Here is a 20609-nt window from a genome sequence, read left to right as displayed (position 1 = left end):
AAATTTGAAAAAATTATATTAAAGTGATGAAGGGGTGGGGGGAGGGTGAAGGGGAAAATCAAATTCAGACATACATTGTGATAGATATAAAAGTGATACCATGCATGTATCAAATATATTTTATTATTATGTACACTTTTTATGAAATTTGAAAATAAAAATATAATGGAAAAAAAAAAGAATTGTGAATTGGAATAGTTGTATTTTTTATACTATTAAATGATTACTAATAAAAAGATGCTAAGAAAAATTAATTTGAAAATATAGAAATAGCTTTTTTATATTTGCTGTTTATACAATTTAAAAAAGAGAGATCATGTGACGCTATATTATTGGAAATTGCATTGGCTCCCAGTGGAGGCAAGAGTAATATTAAAATTTGGTTGTATGTTATAAGGCATTACATGGCCTCTTACCAGGCTATCTTGTAGATCATTTTATGTTTACTGAATCTAGACATTAATGTTTATTACAGCGTTCATCCTAGCCAGATTTTTCGGATTCACAAAAAAAAGCAAGCCATATGGGAAAGACTGGCAAAATAACAGCAATCCTACCAGGAAACGGAAAAGAATTGGGAAGGCTGGAGACGTTGAACAGGCGTTGCTGTGATGGTTTTCTAAAGCTAGAAATCGTCAACTGCCAATCAGTGGACCTCTGCTGATGGAGAAAGCAGCATAGCTATCCGAAGAACTGGGCGTAGAAGACTTCAAAGCAACAAACGGATGGCTAAAGAGGTGGAAAGTTCGTAATGGCATAAAATTTAAATAGCAGCATGGTGAAAAACAAGATGCGGATTAGTTTGGTGCAGAAAGATGGGTCATGGAAGTGTTGCCATCAGTCACTGGTGGATATGAATCGTGCGACATTTTCAATGCCGATGAGACGAGTCTGTACTGGCGTGCCATCCCTGATGGAACATTGGCTTTCAAACACAGCGAAATTGTTGGCTTCAAGGTGCCAAAGGCACACTTGACATTGCTGCTCAGTTGCAATATGGACAGTAGTGAAAAGCTCGAGCCACTGGTGATTGGGAAGAATCGAAATTCTCAGTGCTTCAAAAACATTAAACTGTTGAATATGAAAGCAACAAAAATGCATGGATGATGGCGACACTGTGGATTGAATGGTTGCAGAAACTTGACAATCTGATGAGAAGGTGTAGGAGGCACATTGTAATGCTGTGTGATAACTGTGCAGCACACAGCAATGACCTAAAACTAACCAACATCAAACTCGTGTTTCTGCCACCAAACACAACCTCTTTGATCCAACTGATGGACCAGGGGATAATCGCCAACTTCAAATGTCATTACAGATTGCTCGTCTTAAGATATGTGATGGCAGTGATTGATGCAAGCATGGAATCCAGCCCCCGAGCTGAACTTGCGAGAAAAATGATGGTGCTCGACTCTCTTCACATGGTAAGAGAGGCGTGGAGTCGAGTCTCATCATCCACGATTTCAAATTGCTATCAATGGGCGAGCTTTGTTCACGCATCTGATGAGACAACTGAAGCTGACACTTCGTCCATTGAACTCCCAGTTGGACTCTCGCCACAAGAGTTTGAGCTGTATGTCGCTATTGACAACGATGTGCCCACATCATCTGACAGCACTAATTCTGATATCTGTGCAGTCATAAAGGGCACTGCAGACAACCAAGAGTCTGATGAGGATGGAGATACTGCTGTGGTCATCACGACTAATGAAATACCTGCAGAGATTGTTTCCTTCTCAGACGTGCTGAAGTCCCTACACTCGCTGCATTATCATCTGGAGATAAATGGATGTCATGACTATGGACAGTTTTACAGCATCAGTAGTCAGATAGACAGTCTGAATCGTGCAATCTGCGTGCAGAAAATAATGACTGATTATTTCAGTAGAATGTTGGTTTAAAAAAGTTTACAGTGTATTGCATTAGACGAAACAGTGCTGTCTCTAAAACTGAACTGTGTTAAATTGTGGGTTTTTTTGCTGAATAAAAATTTTATTGCATTTGTCTACAGTGTACTGTGATTTTTCATGACTAAAAAGTGGTACTCCAATTAAACACACACTCCATTTAAGCACATGTCGCGGTCCGGTCCGATCCGGAGGCCTTGCACTTAAGTGGAGTCGACTGTATATGTTGTTTTCAAGAAAAAGAAAATTGTAACCTTTTTATAAACTAAGTAGTGTCTCCTCCAAAAATCACTAAAAGTGAAGAAAAGAGGAAAGAAGCCTGAAGGGAGTCAAATAAAATAAAGGCTCTTAATACTAAATCTGTTTATAAAAATACCCATCATAAAAACATTAAAACCAAATCAGAATGCTTAATAGATCCCCTATGAACAGAAGTATTAGTAAAATACTGTCAACTAGCTAGGTATGCTAATTAGCACATAAATAACATAACTAGTGTAAAGCCATACTGCCTTGACCTCTTTGAAACCCCCCCCCGAATATAAATGATAATTAACATTTTCTCTGCATACAGTGTTCTTTGGGGTTTTTTTAAATTATTTTGTGGTTACTATTATGTATTAATAAGGTTATATTATGTTTATATGAAAAATGGATGGAAGAAATTGCATTATAATTAGTACTGTTATTATGGGGTGGGTTCTGGGGGTGGAGCTTGGACAGGGGTATTCGGTTGATATTTGTTAGACTTAGAGGGTACTTGGCTTGAAGAAGTTGAGAAACACTGAACTAAACCCTCCATTGTCACAGATACCACAGTTAGATTGTAAACCTGCCAGGACAGATAGGGAAAATACTTAAGAGTGCCCGATTACTATTCGATCTATTATAACTACTTTGGGTAAATCTCTTCATGAAAATGCAGTAAATAAACATAGCAATTGCTATGGGAATGCGCATCAGCCATTTTGAGTAGTGAGACTACAGGGACAGGAGCATAGGAGGATCGCTGTTGCCCTGGCTCACCATTGGACCAGCAGGGCATAAGCTAGGCCTGGGGTGAGGCCTGTAATAGATCTATCACCTTAAAAAACCCTATATGTGTGAACTCAAGACTTTTGCTTTTACCTCCCCTCCCTCTGCCTCCTCTTGCACTTTGGCAAAATTCATTTTATAATTTCATTCTAATTTTAATATATTTAATCTATTGAAAATCCATTTTAATTCCTTTTTATTATAACTTCAAAATGATTTATTATATTAACTGTGCTATATAAAGCTATGTTCTTGGCTCCTTTATGCTTGTCTTCACCATAATCTTTTTTTATTGCATTAAAAACTAGTTTCAATTAAGTTCAGATAAGAACTTTAATTCTCATTATTTTACTTGGGTTTTCAAAAGTTTTATTAGCACAGTATATAAATCAATATGTATATTACATAAACAAAATATAATGGATTTTCATCATTTCAGACATAACTTTTCAATAATTTTTAACTCTACAATAGTATGTTACTTTTATAAGTGTGTTTTATGACTCCATAATTGGGATGTGTGTTACAGTTGCATTATGTGTGTGTTTGTGGCCTAGTCGGGCTGAGAACTTTTCAGCGGCCCCTTGTATATACAGTAATTCATTGCCAGAACTGTGTGTGCTCCTCTGCAGGCTGTATGAAATAGCTATACTACTAGATTTCTTATGTGCTAGGGCCTTGTAGGAGTTTGCAGTGAATTATCTGAAAGAAATCCCCAGAAGTTCTGTACATATGCAAGAGAAACATTGGAAATACCCCATTTGTTTAAAAAATAAAAAAATCCAACAAGGATTTTAGAGAAGAAACTTATGATTTATTTAATTGTTAATAGTCGCATTTGATGAGCATTGTCTTGTATATGATTTGAAATACAAATACTAAATCCAGTCCTATTGCTAATATATAATACAAGGATGGGCAACCTTTGCCTGCAGGCTAAATGTGGCTCGCCATTGATTTTATGTGGCCTGTGAGACCATGAGAGCAAACATTAACCAGAGTTTTAGTGACTTAAGTACTGTATTTCTGAAATATTTTCCAGAATAACCACAGCAGTTTGTTTCCATCCTTTTTAGTTAAATAAATAAGAAAAAATTTGTCACACAAAATCTATGGAGCTTTGTGTGTTTCTGGTTCTGACACTAATATTGTAGCCCACCAGGGATAATACTGACATTCATATGGTCCTCTATATAGAAAGGTTGCCCATACCTAAACAGTGATATATTGAAAAATTTATATAAGGGACCTTCAGAATACAGATCTTATGCTGCAGCAATATTGTTCTCTGCTAAAAACTCGCTTTAAACCGTTATCACTTAACTAAGCTTATTTGTTGCTGTGAATAGTATTGCTGCAATAGCAGATCATTGTTTTAGCAACAGGATTGGATTTACTATCTGAATTTAGATGATTTTCTACTCATTAGATTTTTTTTGATACTTAAACATATTGTTTTTTAATTTTCCTGTATGAATTTAGCAAAGAAAAATATTGTTTCTAGTGCAATAGGTATGTCGTTCTGGACAGATAGGTAATATCCAGGTGCTAGCAAGCCATTCAGAAGGAAACCACCCCAGCTTTTTAATCCCTCCTCCTTCACTAGAGAGCTGTGCTATCCGCCTTCACTTTTTCCTTTAGCACGCAAGCTGGAAGGAGTCTTTCTGATCAGCTCTGTATATTTCTTTAGTTTTTTTGGTCTTTTTCACAATTTTGACTGCTTTTGGTACTAAGAGCTCTCCTAGTTGAGACTCCAGGTCTGCCTGCATGGAAGAGAAGCAGACTGATTTCTGCAGTGACGGGTCAATCCCTCTGTAAAACCTGTTGGCCAGCTTGCAGAAACCTTTTGGAACTCTGGATCCATTCCCCTTGTAGCATTGCTCGCCTACTGCGCCACAATGGCTTGAGCGCAGGCTGTCAGGCATCTGTAGGGGGCTCAGCAGGGTCCCATAGGGTGCTGGTTGCATTTTGCCTCATTTTTGGGTCCATGGGGGTTTGAGACTCAGTCAGACACCGGTCAGACTGGCAGCTCAAAGATTCACAGTGCTGGAGGAGTGGTGTGTTTGAGGCAGTGATTTCTTCTCCCAGATCCAGCTACCTTTGGAGGTGAGGCAGACTGCAGCACAGGCCACGGTAAGGCTTAGTCTATGAGGAAAATCGGGAGGGGTCTTTAAAACCTGTTTTATTTTTAATAATAATAATTTTATTTCTTATATACCGCTACAACATAAGTTCAAAGCAGTTTACAACAAGTTACATACAACTGGAAAACCATTACTAGTTCTCGTCTCTTCCCTTTGGGCTGTCGACAGCACCTTGCATATTCACCAAGGTGATGGTGCTGATATCTGTGCAAGATGGGCTTACTGGTTCATCCTTACCTGGACGAATGGCTGATCAGAGCTCCGTCATTTCCAGAAGGAGAACAAGCAGTGGCTCACATGGTCCGGGTTCTGCAGAGCCTGGGTTGGATAGTGAATTTCCAAAGAGCCAGCTAGTTCCATTCCAATACCTGGAATAACTGGATGTCTTCAACACGGCAGAAGATTATGTTTGTCTACCAGAAGCATGCATACATCTCTTACAAAAAATCTGGGAAGCAGGACTCTAGAGCAGACTACCTGACCAAATCAAAAGCCGTCAAAACAGCAGTCAGAGAGGCTAAATTCCACATGGAAGAGTCTCTGGCAAAGAACATCCAGAAGGGAGATAAATCCTTCTTCAGGTATATCAGTGACAGAAGAAAAAACTCAGGCGGGATTGTAAGCCTTAGGAATCCAGACGGAGACTATGTGGATAAGGATTCGGAAAAAGCCCAACTATTAAATGAATACTTCTGCTCAGTCTTCACCCGAGAAGCGCCGGGGCTCGGCCCTCAGCTACAGACAAGGGTTGGCTCAGTTGACCCTTTTATAAACTTTGAGTTTACGCCCAGCAGTGTCTACGGTGAGCTGTCGAAGCTCAAGGTTAACAAAGCAATGGGGCCAGACAACCTGCACCCCAGAGTGCTTAGGGAGCTGAGTGATGTCTTGGCGGAGCCACTGTCCGCGCTCTTCAACCTCTCCCTTAGTACAGGCAGCGTCCCGTTGGACTGGAGGACGGCTAACGTCATTCCACTCCACAAGAAAGGCTCAAAGATGGAGACAGCAAACTACAGACCAGTGAGTCTAACATCGATAGTGAGCAAACTAATGGAAACTCTAATTAAACACCAATTGGATAAAATCCTGGATGAAAAGAATCTAAGGGATCCCCGACAACATGGATTTACTAAGGGGAGATCATGCCAATCCAACCTGATCAGCTTCTTTGATTGGGTGACGGAGAAGCTGGATATTGGGGAGTCCCTAGACATCGTGTACCTGGACTTTAGCAAAGCATTCGATAGTGTACCACACCGCAGGTTGCTGGGTAAGATGAGTTCTATAGGATTAGGTGACACATTGACGCAATGGGTTGGGAGCTGGCTTGGAGGTAGGCTTCAAAGGGTGGTGGTGAATGGCACCCCCTCCGAAATGACGGAGGTGATCAGTGGAGTGCCACAGGGCTCGGTCTTGGGCCCAATCCTATTCAACATCTTTATAAGGGACTTGGCAGAAGGGCTTCGAGGTAAAATAACATTATTCGCCGATGACGCCAAACTAAGTAATGTAGTGGGCAAATGCACAACAGACGAAGATTCAATGCCCGACAACATGATGCACGACCTACTCCTTCTGGAGCGCTGGTCTAAGACATGGCAACTCAACTTCAATGCCAAAAAATGCAAAATTATGCACCTGGGCAGCCAAAATCCATGCAAGTCTTATACCCTTAATGGCGAGATCCTAGCAAAAACGGTAGCAGAACGAGACTTGGGGGTAATCGTCAGTGAGGACATGAAGTCTGCCAATCAAGTGGAGCAGGCTTCATCCAAGGCAAGACAAATAATGGGTTGCATACGAAGGGGTTTCGTCAGCCGTAAGGAGGAAGTCATTATGCCATTATATAGATCCATGGTGAGGCCCCACCTGGAATACTGTGTGCAATTTTGGAGGCCACATTATCGCAAGGATGTGCTGAGACTGGAGTCGGTGCAGAGAATGGCCACCCGGATGGTCTCGGGACTCAAGGATCTTCCATATGAAGAACGGCTTGACAAATTGCAGCTATACTCGCTCGAGGAGCGCAGAGAGAGGGGAGACATGATCGAGACGCTCAAGTATCTTACGGGCCGCATCGAGGCGGAGGAAGATATCTTCTTTTTCAAGGGTCCCACGACAACAAGAGGGCATCCGTGGAAACTCAGGGGAGGGAAACTGCGAGGAGACACCAGGAAGTTCTTTTTCACTGAAAGAGTGGTTGATCGCTGGAACAGTCTTCCACTACAGGTGATTGAGGCCAGCAGCGTGCCCGATTTTAAGGCCAAATGGGATAGACACGTGGGATCTATTCACAGAGAAAGATAGGGGAGGGTCATTAGGGTGGGCAGACTAGATGGGCCGTGGCCCTTATCTGCCGTCTATTTCTATGTTTCTATGTTTCTATGCAGACAGAAGCTTTGCACTCAGTTAACAAGCTTGCTGGCCAAGCCATCTTCCGTATGGCACTACCTCTTAGATTCTATGACAGCAACGATAGATGTGGTCCCCTGGGTGAAGACTCACAAGCGTCCTCTCCAGAACACATTGCTATTGTGGTGGTCACCTCAGTTGGACTCCCTGCAGATGTCTCTGCCTTAGACACCAAAAGCCTGGGCCAGTATGGACTGGGTGGCTTTGCCCACATGCTTTATGGGGCATACCCTTCCAAATAGCCTCATGGGTAACTGTGACAATGGATGTCATCCTGTTTGGCTGGGGGGCTCACTACAATGTACCCCAATCCAGGGGCGTTGGTCGGCCTCCCAATAGTAGTGGTCAATCAACAGATTAGAACTTTGAGTCATTTGACAGGCATTGCAGAGACTGCAGAAGAAGGGACAAGCGGTTCGTCTCAGACAATGCTACAGTGGTGGCATATGTCAATCACAAGGAAGGCACCAAGAGTATGCAGCTGAGACTGGTAGCTCACTTATAGATGGGCGGAGCTTCATTTTCAGGCTCTCTGTAGTGGGAGTGGATCATGTCCAAGCCAATTTCCTCAGCAGATAGGCACTGAGACCAGGTGAATGGATGCTGCCTGCAGCAGCCTTCCAAGCCATTGTTCATCACTGGGGTCACCTGACATTTGATCTGATGGCGATCAGTTGAAGATCCAAGCCCGGAAGCACGGGTCTAGATGCTGTGGTCCAGCTGTGGCCAAAGAGCAAGCTCTTGTATGTGTTTCCTTCGTGGCCCATGATTTATTTTTAAATTTCTGTTCCACTTTAAATGAGATGATAGACTGGATTCTCCACAGGATTTCAAACCATCGGAGAACAGTAATTCCCAGGGCTCCAGATTGGCCACGAAGTTCATGGTTTGCAGACCTAGTGTGTCTTCAGATAAGTGCAAGTCTCAGACAATGAGTACAGCCAGATGTTCTTTCTCCAAGTTTTATAAGGTAGATGTAGCAGCAATGGAGGACTGCGCCTTTGGATCCTGCTTTTGTACGTCCCGTCCGTTCAGAATGACACATCTATTGCACTAGAAAAAGAGATTAGGTTCTTACCTTGCTAATATCTTTTCTAGTAGATAGGTATGTCATTCTGGAGCCCTACCCTATCAGTTATCTCCTATATCTGCCTACTGTTTCAGTCAGAAAGTTCGAGTCCAAAGTGAAATTTGGATGTCAGTCGAGCTTAAGGGTATGAATAATCATTGATTGCTATAATACATTGAAGTATTATTTGAGCTCCATAAATGTTTATGTTTGGCATGATTTTTTTGCTGTTTTAATTGTTCATTGGCAATGTTCAAATTTTTTTTTTAGCAGAACAGAGTTGTAGTTTGGGGTGTTTCCCCCATATCCCTCCTTCACATATGTTTCTATATAGGACTATTGCCTGCTTTGGTACAAACTGAAGGGGCAGCACAGCCCGCTAGTGAAGGAGAGGGTATTCAAAAGCTGAAGTGTATCCCTTCTGTATGGCTCGTGAGTACTAGGATATTACTCATCCATCCAGAATGACACACCTATCTACTAGAAATGATATTAACAAGGTAAGAACCTTTCTCTCTTTTTATACTCTGATTTAATTTTATGAGTTAATATATTGGTGGATATATCTAATATTTTAGCTGTTTTAGGAAAGGGTGTTGCTGATTGGAGGGATAATTTGATTATGGATTGAAACTACCTCAAATGTACCAGTGTCAAAAGTTGGTTCCTCACAAGTTTTGTTGTTGGAGGAATGGATAGTGGTAAAGAGGACCAAAGCAATGCTCCAGTACCAACAGCACTGTGACTTTTCTCAGTATGTGGTTTCTAAAGTGGTTCTCTTTAGATATTTCCTTAAAGAAGGTAGAATACAGGTTGGGTCTTTGCAGCAAGCATGGACTTCTAATATTAAGGATAGCCTGTACTTGCACAGTCAACTTTTTCAAATACACAATATGCATTCTTTGTACCAGAGCAGTTGTTAGGGAAACTAAGTACCATAGTTTAATCTGTTAGGTGGATATAGATGTAAGATTGTCTTAAATTAGATCAGGTAGGATATTTTCTTTTGGTTTAGTATTAGTATGTTGGATCTCCTTTGAGCCTCTTTCTTCCTCTTGAGTTGTGGACTAATTGTTTCTTGAGTGCTTTTTTTTGTACTTATTTGTTAGTGATTTCAAAATAAAACATTGCTTTTTGGTGAAGCGTATAATCAAATATTGTTAAACAAAATAGATAAACTGGGAACAATCGACGGAGAATATCTGAACTTTTCCCCTTTAAATTTAGCAAACAAAGGTGTATCCAGTATGGAACAGGAGCTGTGGAAAAAAAGCTTCTCTTGCTTTGAAAAAGGCATTCAAAACTTTGATGTTATTGATGATTCCACAAACTCTGCCCTCCTTTTGTGCAACACGGGACGATTGATGCGAATTTGTGCCCAGGCACATTGTGCTGTTGGAGATGATTTAAGAAGAGGCGAATTTACACCAGAAGAATCATTGTATTATAATAAGGTAACACACCAGATTGTTTTTTTTAAAATAAGCCTGTAGAAAAACTTGTAGGCTAGTGGTCAAGCTGAGCCTGAAGGACCTGGGATAAAAATTCAAGCATTCTATGATCATTGTATTTGTTGCTACATACTGGCACATCTTTTGAGATCTCACGCATTTCAGGTTCCATAAACATAGAACTAATCTATCCACCTCAGAGTGGTATTATATATGTTCCTAGAGGTCAATGCAGAAAGTCATATAATAGAGCCGTATGTCATCAGCTGAGCACTCTGCTTCTACCTTGAGATTAATGAGAAATATTCTACAGTAAAATTGGTAAGCTATTGAGATGCAAGTTCCAAGTGTGCAAAACATACCAGATGTAGGCTGCAAGATCTGATATTTTTGTGCATAAAAAAACTAGTAAATGCCATCTTAACTAAACCTTCCATGCTGCCTCACTTGATGATAAATTTCATAGATTGCACATGTGTTAAATTCTCCTGTTTACTTCTGTGCATTGTGGAGGGATGATGACCTCATTAGATGTTTATATTAGCCATTATATTTCAGCAGTGTACCTATTTATTGACTCCTACTCCTTCTCCTATTTACTATTTCTAAAATGCTGCAAGGTGTACGCAGCGCTGTACATTTTAACATACAATAGACGGTCCCTGCTCAGAAGAGCTTTCAATTTAATTTAGACAGGACATTTCGGGGTTGGGGAGATTATGGTAGAGGAAATGATACAGTGGGTATAAGTATCTGGCAGCAGTGAGTGGGAGTTAGAAGTTGAAAACAGATTCAAAGAAGTGGGCTTTTAGCTTGGATTTGAATACTGCTAGGGAGGGAGCACTGTGTATTGATTCAGGCAGCCTGTTCCAGGCATACAGCGCCGCAAAAAAGAAGGGACGGAGTCTGGAATTGGCAGTAGAAGAGAAGGGTACAGATAAGAGGGGCTTGCCCGATGAACGGAGATCACGGGGGAGGAGTATAGGAGGAGATAAATGAAAAGAGATATCCGGGGGGGGGGGGGGGGAGGCTTCAGAGTGAATGCACTTGTAAGAGAAGTTTAAATTGTATTCGGAGATGGACGGGGAGCCAATGAAGTGACTTGAGGAGAGGAGTAATGTGAGAATAGCGGCTCTCACAGAATATGAGTCGCAGAGCAGAATTTTGAATGGATTGAAGAAGTGAGAGATGGGCATGCGGGAGGTCCAAGAGAAGTACGTTGCAGTAGTCTAAGCGCGAGGTGACGAGAGAGTGGACAAGGGTTTTGGTCAAGTGTTCAGAGAAAAGAGGACGGATTTTGGTAATATTATAGAGGAGGAAGCGACAGGATTTGGCGGTTTGTTGGATCTGAGCAGAGAAGGAGAGAGAGGACTGAAAGATCACCCCAAAGTTGCGAGCCGACGAGACAGGGAGGAGGATAGTGTTATCCACCAAAATAGAGAACGGCGGGAGGGGGGAGGTGAGTTTAGGCAGAAAGATAAGAAGTTCAGTTTTAGCCATATTCAGTTTGAGATGGCGGCGACACATCCAAGCGGCAATGTCAGACAGGCAGGCTGAAATTCGGGCCTGAACTCCCTTAGAGAGATATGGCGTGGAGAGGTAGATCTGGGAGTCATCAGCGTAGAGGTGATATTGAAAACCATGAGAGGAGATCAGCGTACCAAGAGAGCAGGTATATATGGAAAAGAGGAGAAGGCCCAGGACAGAGCCTTGGGGGTATGCCAATAATGGGATGGCAGCGGAGGAGGATCCACCATAAAGTACGCTGAAGGTATGACGAGAGAGAGAGAGATAGGAAGAAAACCAGGAGAGAGCAGAACCCTGGAATCCCAGCTAGAGAATGACACGGTGACAAAATTCATCACTGTTCCCGTCCCCGCAGATAACCGCGGGAAACCATCTTCATGTCATTCTTTAAGGACAGAGGGAAGAATCAGAGTATGAATGGCCACAACCACTGACCCGCAAGCTTTGCTTTGAAGAATGCTGGTGTAGAAGGATTGAGGTTGAAATAGACACTAGAAAATGACATGGGATTATTTCCCGCGGTTATCCGCGGGGACGGGAACGGTGATGAATTTTGTCACCGTGTCATTCTCTAATCCCAGCGAGAACAACACATTGAGGAGGATGCGGTGATCAGTGTCGAAAGCAGCAGACAGATCGAGAAGAATGAGGATGGAGTATAGTCCCATTGGATTTGGCCAGGAGCAAGTCGTTAGAGATTTTAGCAAGGGCAGTTTCAGTAGAGTGAAAAGGTCGAATATTATGAGAGTAAAGGAAGTCCAGGCAACGGCGGTGAACAGTGTGTTCGAGTAATTTGCTGTAATTTACTGTATTTTTCAACTAACCGGCACTTTTCTTTTAGATAGGTAGCATGTGGAGCAATGAGCACTTTGCAAGGGAAAAAGTGCTCATTGTACTACAGACACGAGGCACTCGTGGCCAGCCTGCGCAAGCGCTGTGCAGGCTAGAGCGGTGGGGGTGCCTCGTTGGCATCAGGTGCTGGCAGCCATTGCATCCCGCCGCTAGTGCCTCGCAAATCGGCATCTGATAGCGGGGAAGCTAGGGCTTCCCTTGCCACCCATGGTCAGGGTAAAAAGGATTCCCTTACCGCCGCAGCTGCTGGGGATTCCCTTACTGCTGCTGCCAGCTTGCCTGCTTTAGCGGCTGGGACAGTTCAGATTTCCAGGCTGCGGAGGGGTCATTTTCAGCGGGATGTTCACCAATTTTGGCGGGAAGATCCTCCATTTTTTTCTACAGCCTCAGGTGACCTTCCCCCTGAATTGGAATGGCAGGGGCAGGTTTCTCATGGGTCCTCTGCTTTGGCAGTGAGTCCCTGATTTTTTTTTTGCCTTACTCAAGGCTTATTTTCAAGCGGCCGGGGTCCTGCATCCACCTCGGGGGGGGGGGAGGGATGTTTCCCTCTGCAACCGCTCCGGTTCTGCCCATCTCAGTGCCTTTACTATTCCCCCCTCCTCCTCCTCCCTCGTCCAAGCGCCCGAGGGTGGCCTGGGATGATGAATTGGTTTCTGAGGAGCAGTTTTCCATGGATGAGGACCTGGTCCCTTGGGGAGACCTCCAGGATCCTGTCGGGGGGACAAATGCTGGTAGCGGGGCCTCTGAGATTCTGTCTACCAGTGAGGATATGTCCGTGGTGCGCATTTTTCAGCGGGATGAACTGGATCTGATTTAGCAGGTCTCCTCGGTGTTGCGCTTTGAGGACACCCTGCGAGAGATGGATCCTCTTTCTTAGGGGGGATTCGCTCTGCATCCTGCTCTTTTCCCATGCATCAGGATATTCGGGATATTGCCATGGCGTGGTGGAAGATGCCGGAGGTGCCTTTTCGATTTGCGCGCTCCATGGCTCATCTATATCCCATCCCAGAGGGGATCGTGATACTTTGAAGTCGCCATTGGTAGACGCGATGGTCTTAGCTATTGCTAAGCGGCATACTATGCCCATAGAGGGCAGTTCTGCCTTATGAGACTCTGAGGAGCGTAAGTTGGAGACCCTCCTTAAGCAGAATTTTAATGTCTCTGCCTTGGAGTCCAGGCGGCCATTTGTGGTGGTCTGGTGGTACAGGCCGTTGGTTCCCACACTTTCTTTTTCTTAGGCTCCACTTTTAATTAGATCAGTTTTGTAGCAGGATTTTTTTTGAGGCAGGCCTTGGGTTTTTCAGATACAGTAACATTGGAATGATGCCAGTCAGTTGGAGCCTTCTTTTCTCCAATATGTAAAAAGATCTCTTATTTTTGGATGGGCATTAGAAGACTTTTTAGCCTTTATCTGCTGTCATGTTTCTATAGGTGATGGTGACAGTTAATTTATTGTGATTGCAAAGATTGTTGTGTTCCTCATGCAGAGCACTGCTTTCTTAGTTTGACATCACTTTCCCACTTAAAGATATTTTAAATTACTTTATCTGAAATTAGAAATAATTGACAAAGTGCATTGTAAAATTAACACCTTAGAAAACAGAGTGTGAATATAGCAAGAAAAGCTGTTCTTATAGTCAGTATATTATATTTCTTAGGCTGTTGATTACTACTTCAAGGCTCTTCGATCACTTGGTGGAAGAGACACACACCCAGCTGTTTGGGATTCTGTGAACTGGGAACTATCCACTTCCTATTTTACAATGGCAACATTACAACAAGATTATGCTCCCTTGTCTAGAAAAGCTCAAGAACAGGTAAGAGAAAACATGTTGTTACCCTTTAGATATTTGAATGCCTCTGTTATTCTCCTTTGCTTGGATGTATTTGAACTTATGTTATAGGAAAATAGGTATTTGCCTGAGCTCATTTAGAGGTTGACATAATAAGGTGCACTCTGTTTCTCTGAAGAGAAGCAGGATGAATATCTACACTGATGAATGACATAACTGATGGTGCCTTGCCATAGAGAAGCTCCTCAAGGTTCCGTTTCCAGAATCTTTTAGAAGAAAGCAGCCTTGCATCCTGGTGCACCTTCCTGCCTGCCATTGCTGCGCTGGACTAGTCAGTCTCTTGTTTTCCTACAAAGTAGAGAGGCTTTTCATCTCCCTTTGACTTACATATTTCTTTATGGCTCTATCGCAGTTCACAAGTTTTCTTTGTAGTGTTCAGTCATGAAGTTCGCAGGGCTGGTGTGTCTTGTGCTACGCACCTGTTAGTTCAGTTAGGTTTTCATCATTTTTAAGTTTTTAGTGGCTCAGCATAGTTATGTCCCAGAAAACTCCTAGTAGTTTTAAGAACTATTCCTGGTGGTCCAAGGCCATGTCCTTAATAGAGAGTCAAACTGATGCTTGCAGTACTTGGGACTTCATCCTATGCCCTCTCATTCCAGAGCTTCCTATCAAATGAGACTCGACTCATGCGAATTTAGACCACGTAGATATTTAAACGTCTCTATCGTATCTCCCCTCTCCCGCCTTTCCTCCAAAGTATACAGATTGAGATCTTTAAGTCTGTCCCTATATGCCTTATGATGAAGACCACGTACAATTTTAGTACAGTTTTAGTAGCCTTTCTCTGTACCAACTCCATCATTTTTTATCTTTTTGAAGGTGCGGCATCCAGAATTGTACACAGTATTCTAAATGAGGTCTCACCAGAGTCTTATACAAGGGCATCAGTACCTCCTTTTTCCTACTGGCCATACCCCTCCCTATACACCCTAGCATCCTTATAGCTTTTGCCGTCACCTTTTCAACTTGTTTGGCCACCTTAAGATCATTATATATAATCACACCCAAATCCTGCTCTTCTGTCGTACACATAAGTTTTTCACTTCCTAAACTGTACCATTCCCTTGGGTTTTTGCAGCCCAAATGCATGGCTTTGCATTTCTTAGCCTTAAATGTAACTGCCAAATTTCAGACCATTTTTCGAGCTTCGCCAGGTCTTTCTTCATATTATTCACACAATCCAGGGTGTCTATTCTATTGCAGATTTTGGTATCTTCAAAAAAGCAAATCTTTCCTGACTGCCCTTCAGCAATATCACTTATAAAAATGTTAAAAAGAACAGGCCCAAAAACAGAACCTTGAGGCATGCCACTGGTAACATCCCTTTCCTCGGAGCGATCGCCAGTGACTATTACCCTCTGTCGTCTTCCACTCAACCAGTTCTTGACCCAGCCCATCACTTTGTGGCCTATCCTGAGGGCACTCAGTTTGTTTATTAGATGTCTGTGTAGAAAACTGTCAAAGGCTTTGCTAAAATCTAAATACACAACATCTATCATACTCCCTCTATCTAGTTCTCTGGTCACCCAGTCAAAGAAATTGTTCAGATTTGGCTAGTGAATCCATGTTGCCTCCGATCCTGTAATCCATCGGATTTCAGAAGCTTTACCATTCTCTGTTTTAAAAGTGTTTCCATTAATTTGCTTACCACAGAAATCAGACTTTCTGGCCTGTAATTCCCTACTTTTTCCTTACTTTCACTTTTGTGGAGTTCCATCTTAACCAGACAATTGTTCTGCCAGCATTTTTTCCCAAAGTCCCATGACCATTATGGTGAAAATGTAGAGCACACTTGACTGCAAGAGAGCCTTAGCCTTCTATTTGAATTGGATTAAAGCCCATAGATAGTCCACCCATCTTTTTTTTTCATTGACCCACAAAAGGATGGAAATTGCAGCAAATATATACTATCCAGTTGTTTAGCTTAGCGGACTGCATTTCCTTCACTTATATCCAGGCTGGACTGACTCTGGAAGGTTGGGTCATAGCTCAAAATGTCAGAGCTATGCTGATATTGGTTGCCCACTTGAGATCATCCTCTGTTGAGATCTGCAGAGCTGCGATATATGTCGTCATTCCACATATTCACATCTAGAATTCAACTCTACCCTCTTAGGCCCATTTTGTTTCCATGCTATCCAAAAACAACAACAACAACAAAGGCTCTGAGGGTTTTTTCCCCCTGATTTTGTACCAAGCAGCCTGATAGTTAGGGATTCCCATCAGTTTGAATTCTTCATTCTGCTTGTCCTCAGATAAAACAGTTATCCATCTCATAAGTTCTCTAGGACAGCAGACTGAATATCCACACAGCCCTGCCCTTCTCCACTTAAGAGCTGAATTCTATCAGCTTTTTGTATTAGACTGACTTGTCCTATACAGCAGTGGTGGGTGGACAGGCATATGGTCATGTGTGGTTGATTGCCTTTAAAAAGCGTCTGGAAATGCAATGGTGAGGAGAATCTCTGCATGGGGGCCCTGTCAGAGTCCTAAAACTAATGAATTATGCCCTATTGGAAACCATAGGAGGGTCCTACCTAGACACTACCAGGTCTACCCACTGCACTCATACAAAGACCCGCTCGTTCACTTAACATACAAAAAAACAAGAAAAAAAGTGGAGAAAAAGCCTCAGTTCATCTTCATATGGCAAAAAACTCCACTTATAAACAACCATTAAGCAAGGTCCAAAATGTATCAGTTCACTCAGCAGTGAGAAACACTATAGTAGCCCTCATAGGAACTACCTCAAAAAAAAAAAACCCCAAATCTAGCACGCCAAATAACAAAACTTCAAAAAAATGTGAGTAAAGCAAGCAGCACATATGAGTCTCGAACATAGTCAATGGTAGGCAGGAAAAAACAAACAAACACTTAGCTGCAGACAGTGTCCAGGCTGTCTTCCATGCATCCAAAAAGTGCAAGCCTGCCTGGCCCCGCAGCCACTCTTTCTGTCATAAGGAGTTCGGGGACAGACTTAAAATTCTTAATAGGGATACTTTGGAAAGATAGGAGAGGGAAGATAATGATAGAGACATTTAAATACCTATGTGACATAAATGTGCACGAGGTGGTGTCTGCTATGGAAATGTAATGTAATGTAATTTATTTCTTATATACCGCTACATCCGTTAGGTTCTAAGCGGTTTACAGAAAATATACATTAAGATTAGAAATAAGAAAGGTACTTGAAAAATTCCCTTACTGTCCCGAAGGCTCACAATCTAACTAAAGTACCTGGAGGGTAATAGAGAAGTGAAAAGTAGAGTTAGAGGAAAAATAAAAATAAAATAAACATTTTAACAAGACAGCATTGATCTAAATACTTTGGAAGGTAGAAGAGAGGAGAGAAAGGAATAGAAGCAGAAGGGGGAGCCGTTGAACAGTAGAATTCTGGAGAAATTTAAATGATAGAAATAGAACAAAACAAAGACAAAAGGCAAAACAATAGATAAGATTAAAGATAAATCATAAGCTGGAAAGAAAAATAAAATAAAACTTTGTCTTCAATCCACGGTTTCAGCGTCAGTGATGAAGTGGAGCAAGTAAGTTTAGGAGGAGCGATTGACGTTTTCAGAAAGGGCTTCTTCAGGGAAGAGACTTGGCAGACAGTCCCAGGATGCCTATGTCTCCTCCCCTGCGATGTTCTCCCATCCATGCATTCCCTCCCAGACACACTGCCCGTGCCCCAGCCCCAGCCGCTCCAAGGAGGTTGCCCCAGATGAGGCCCACGGTGAATGCAGGATTCTCTCCTCTGCGGGAAAGCCGCCCGGAGCCGACAGTCGATCTTCTTAGCAGATTGCATGGGGGGAAGAGTTCACACTCTTGGTAGGATCGGGTCTGTGTGCTCTCGGTGGCTGTGGCTGGTCTCGTTGCTGCTTAGGTGTAAAAGCAATTGATCTCCCACTGCTGCTGATATTTAAAAGCAGGCAGATTGTCCTCTCCAATGGACTGCAGGGGGAGGAGTTCACACTCCTGGCAGGATCGGGTCTGTGGGCTCTTGGTGGTTGCGGTAGGTCTCGCTGCTGCTTGTATGTAAAAGCAGTTGTTTTTCTACTGCTGCTGATATTTAAAGCAGGTAGATTGATCTCTTAAACAGAATATAGGGGGAGGAGCTCACATGCCTGGTTGGATCGGGGCAAGGGCTCCTATTATAGACAGCTGGTCTTGCTGCTACTTAGGTGTTAAAGCAGTTGATCTTCCTAGCGGACTGCAGGAGGTGTGGAGCTCACACTCCTGTCATGATCTGGTCTATGGGCTCTTGGTAGTTGCGGTTGGTCCCAATGCTGCTTAGGTGTAAAAGCAGTTGTTCTCCCACTGCTGCTGATATTTAAAAGCAGGTAGATTGATCTATCCAATGGAATGCTGGGGGAAGATCTTATATGTCTGGCTGGATCGTGGCAAAGGGTTCCCGGTAGTGGCGGCTGGTCCTATTGCTGCTTAGGTGTAAAAACAGTTGATCTTCTTATCGAATTGTAGGGGGGGCGGATCTCACATTCCTGGCAGGTTCGGGTCTGTGGGTTCTTGGTGGTTGCGGATGGACCCGCTGCTGCTTAGGTGTAAAAGCAGTTGTTTTCCCAATGCTGCTGATATTTAAAAGCAGGCAGATTGATCTCTCCAACAAATTGTATGGTGAAGAGCATACACGTCTGGCTGGATTGGGACAAAAGCTCTCGATAGTGGCGGCTGGTCTTGGTGCTGCTTAGGTGTAAAAGCAGTTGATCTCCTACTTCTGATAATATTTAAAAGCAAGCATATTGATTTTTCCAACGGAATGCTGGGGGAAGAGCTTACTTATCTGGCTGGATCAGGGCAAAGGGCTCTCGGTAGTGGTGGCTGGTCCTGTTGCTGCTTAGGTGTAAAAAACAGTTGATCTTCCTAGTGGACTGCAGGGGGAGGTGGAGCTCACACTCTTAGTTGGATCGGGTCTGTGTGCTCTTGGTAGTTGCGGATAGTTCCGCTGCTGCTGAGGTGTAAAAGCAGTTGATTTCCCACTGTTGCTGATATTTAAAAGCAGGTAGATTGATCTCTCCAATGGACTGCAGAGGGAGGAGCTCACATGCCTGGCTGGATCGGGGCAAAGGGCTCTTGGTAGTGGTGGCTGGTCCTGCTGCTGCTTAGGTGTAAAAGCAGTTGATTTTCCAAGCGAACTGCAGGGAGAGGAGCTCTGCACTCAAACTGCCATCCTCCTCGCCTCCAAGTTCCGAAATGCTAGCATTTTATCAGCTTTAGCAGGTATGCTTCCTGGTCTTTGCCCTAGAGATCAGAAACTGTAATTCCTTACTCCTCCATCCTTTATAGGGAATTATTCCCTTCTAACCATCCAAACACAGATCTCTCTCTAGTTTGAAAAGGACTGTGGGTCCGATGGGAAAAACTTGCATGATATCTGCACATGCATAATTTTCTGGATTCACAAACCAGAAGAGTAGTTTCTACAGAAACTAACCATTCCCAAAATCTTGCATTAGAGATCAGATCACAGCATAGCATATTAAAAGTTAATGGTAATGAAGCTATTAAATATTCTGCTCCAATGCAGAGAACTGTGCAGAATACTTAGGGTGTGAGCGCAATGCAGAAATTTGAATGCCAGGTCTGAGAAAGCATGTAAGGGCTATTCTTCTGCAGCAACATCTGAGAATGTAATGCTTGTTCTTTTTTCTGCCAGCATGAGGGACCCACCAGCTTTTATGTGGCCTCCATGAAAATCCTGTGTAAAAAGACAAAATTCGGCAGAAGTGTGCTGATACACATTTCTGCTCAGATGTGCACACAGTTCTACCTGCCCTTAGTGCAGAATATTTTGCACATGCATCCAGTGTGCTCTATAATGATTAGTGCACAAATTTTTGTGCAAGTCCTTTTGCATATAATTTGTTTACTGCATTAGCACGCAAGCAAAAATTGGGTATTGCATTTGTGTTACATGTGTGCACTTAGCCATCAGCGCACAACTTTTAAAACAAGCTTTCTGCATTGGCCCCCATATTTGTTTCCCAAGTAAACTCCAACATAAAATGTTCATTAGTTGCCCTGTTTAGAAATGCTGAATATAGTTTGTATTTTTCTCTTTGGGGTAGGTCGAAAGGGAAGTTACTGAAGCCATGAAGAAATCTTTGAAATACTGCGACATTGATACCCCATCAGCACGACAGCCTTTGTGCCAGTATCGGGCAGCAACTATTCATCATAGATTGGCTTCTATGTACCACAGCTGCTTGAGGAACCAGGTAATTTGCAATTTATCTCCTCAATAAATTAGTACACAGAGCTTGTAGATAATAATAATAATAATAATAATTTTAGTCTTAGATATGTTGTGGTATTTTATTTTCAATTTAGACAATCGACCAATCTGT

The 20609-nt window shown here is 42.7% G+C and overlaps 1 protein-coding gene across 2 annotated transcripts in view; it reads left to right on the top strand.

The window, feature by feature from the left end:
* EDRF1 (erythroid differentiation regulatory factor 1) overlaps positions 1-20609 on the top strand; it is a 155904-nt gene that overhangs the window by 114658 nt on the left and 20637 nt on the right. For both annotated transcript variants that reach the window (XM_033942621.1, XM_033942623.1), the window contains exons 18-20: positions 9792-10018; positions 14053-14211; positions 20331-20480. In XM_033942621.1, coding sequence (XP_033798512.1) covers positions 9792-10018; positions 14053-14211; positions 20331-20480 — 536 coding nt within the window. The remainder of the gene's footprint in view (positions 1-9791; positions 10019-14052; positions 14212-20330; positions 20481-20609) is intronic.

The sequence above is a fragment of the Geotrypetes seraphini genome, chromosome 4 (assembly GCF_902459505.1).
Source record: "Geotrypetes seraphini chromosome 4, aGeoSer1.1, whole genome shotgun sequence".
NCBI classification, from domain to species: domain Eukaryota; kingdom Metazoa; phylum Chordata; class Amphibia; order Gymnophiona; family Dermophiidae; genus Geotrypetes; species Geotrypetes seraphini.
This window is presented reverse-complemented; position numbering and strand designations above follow the sequence as displayed.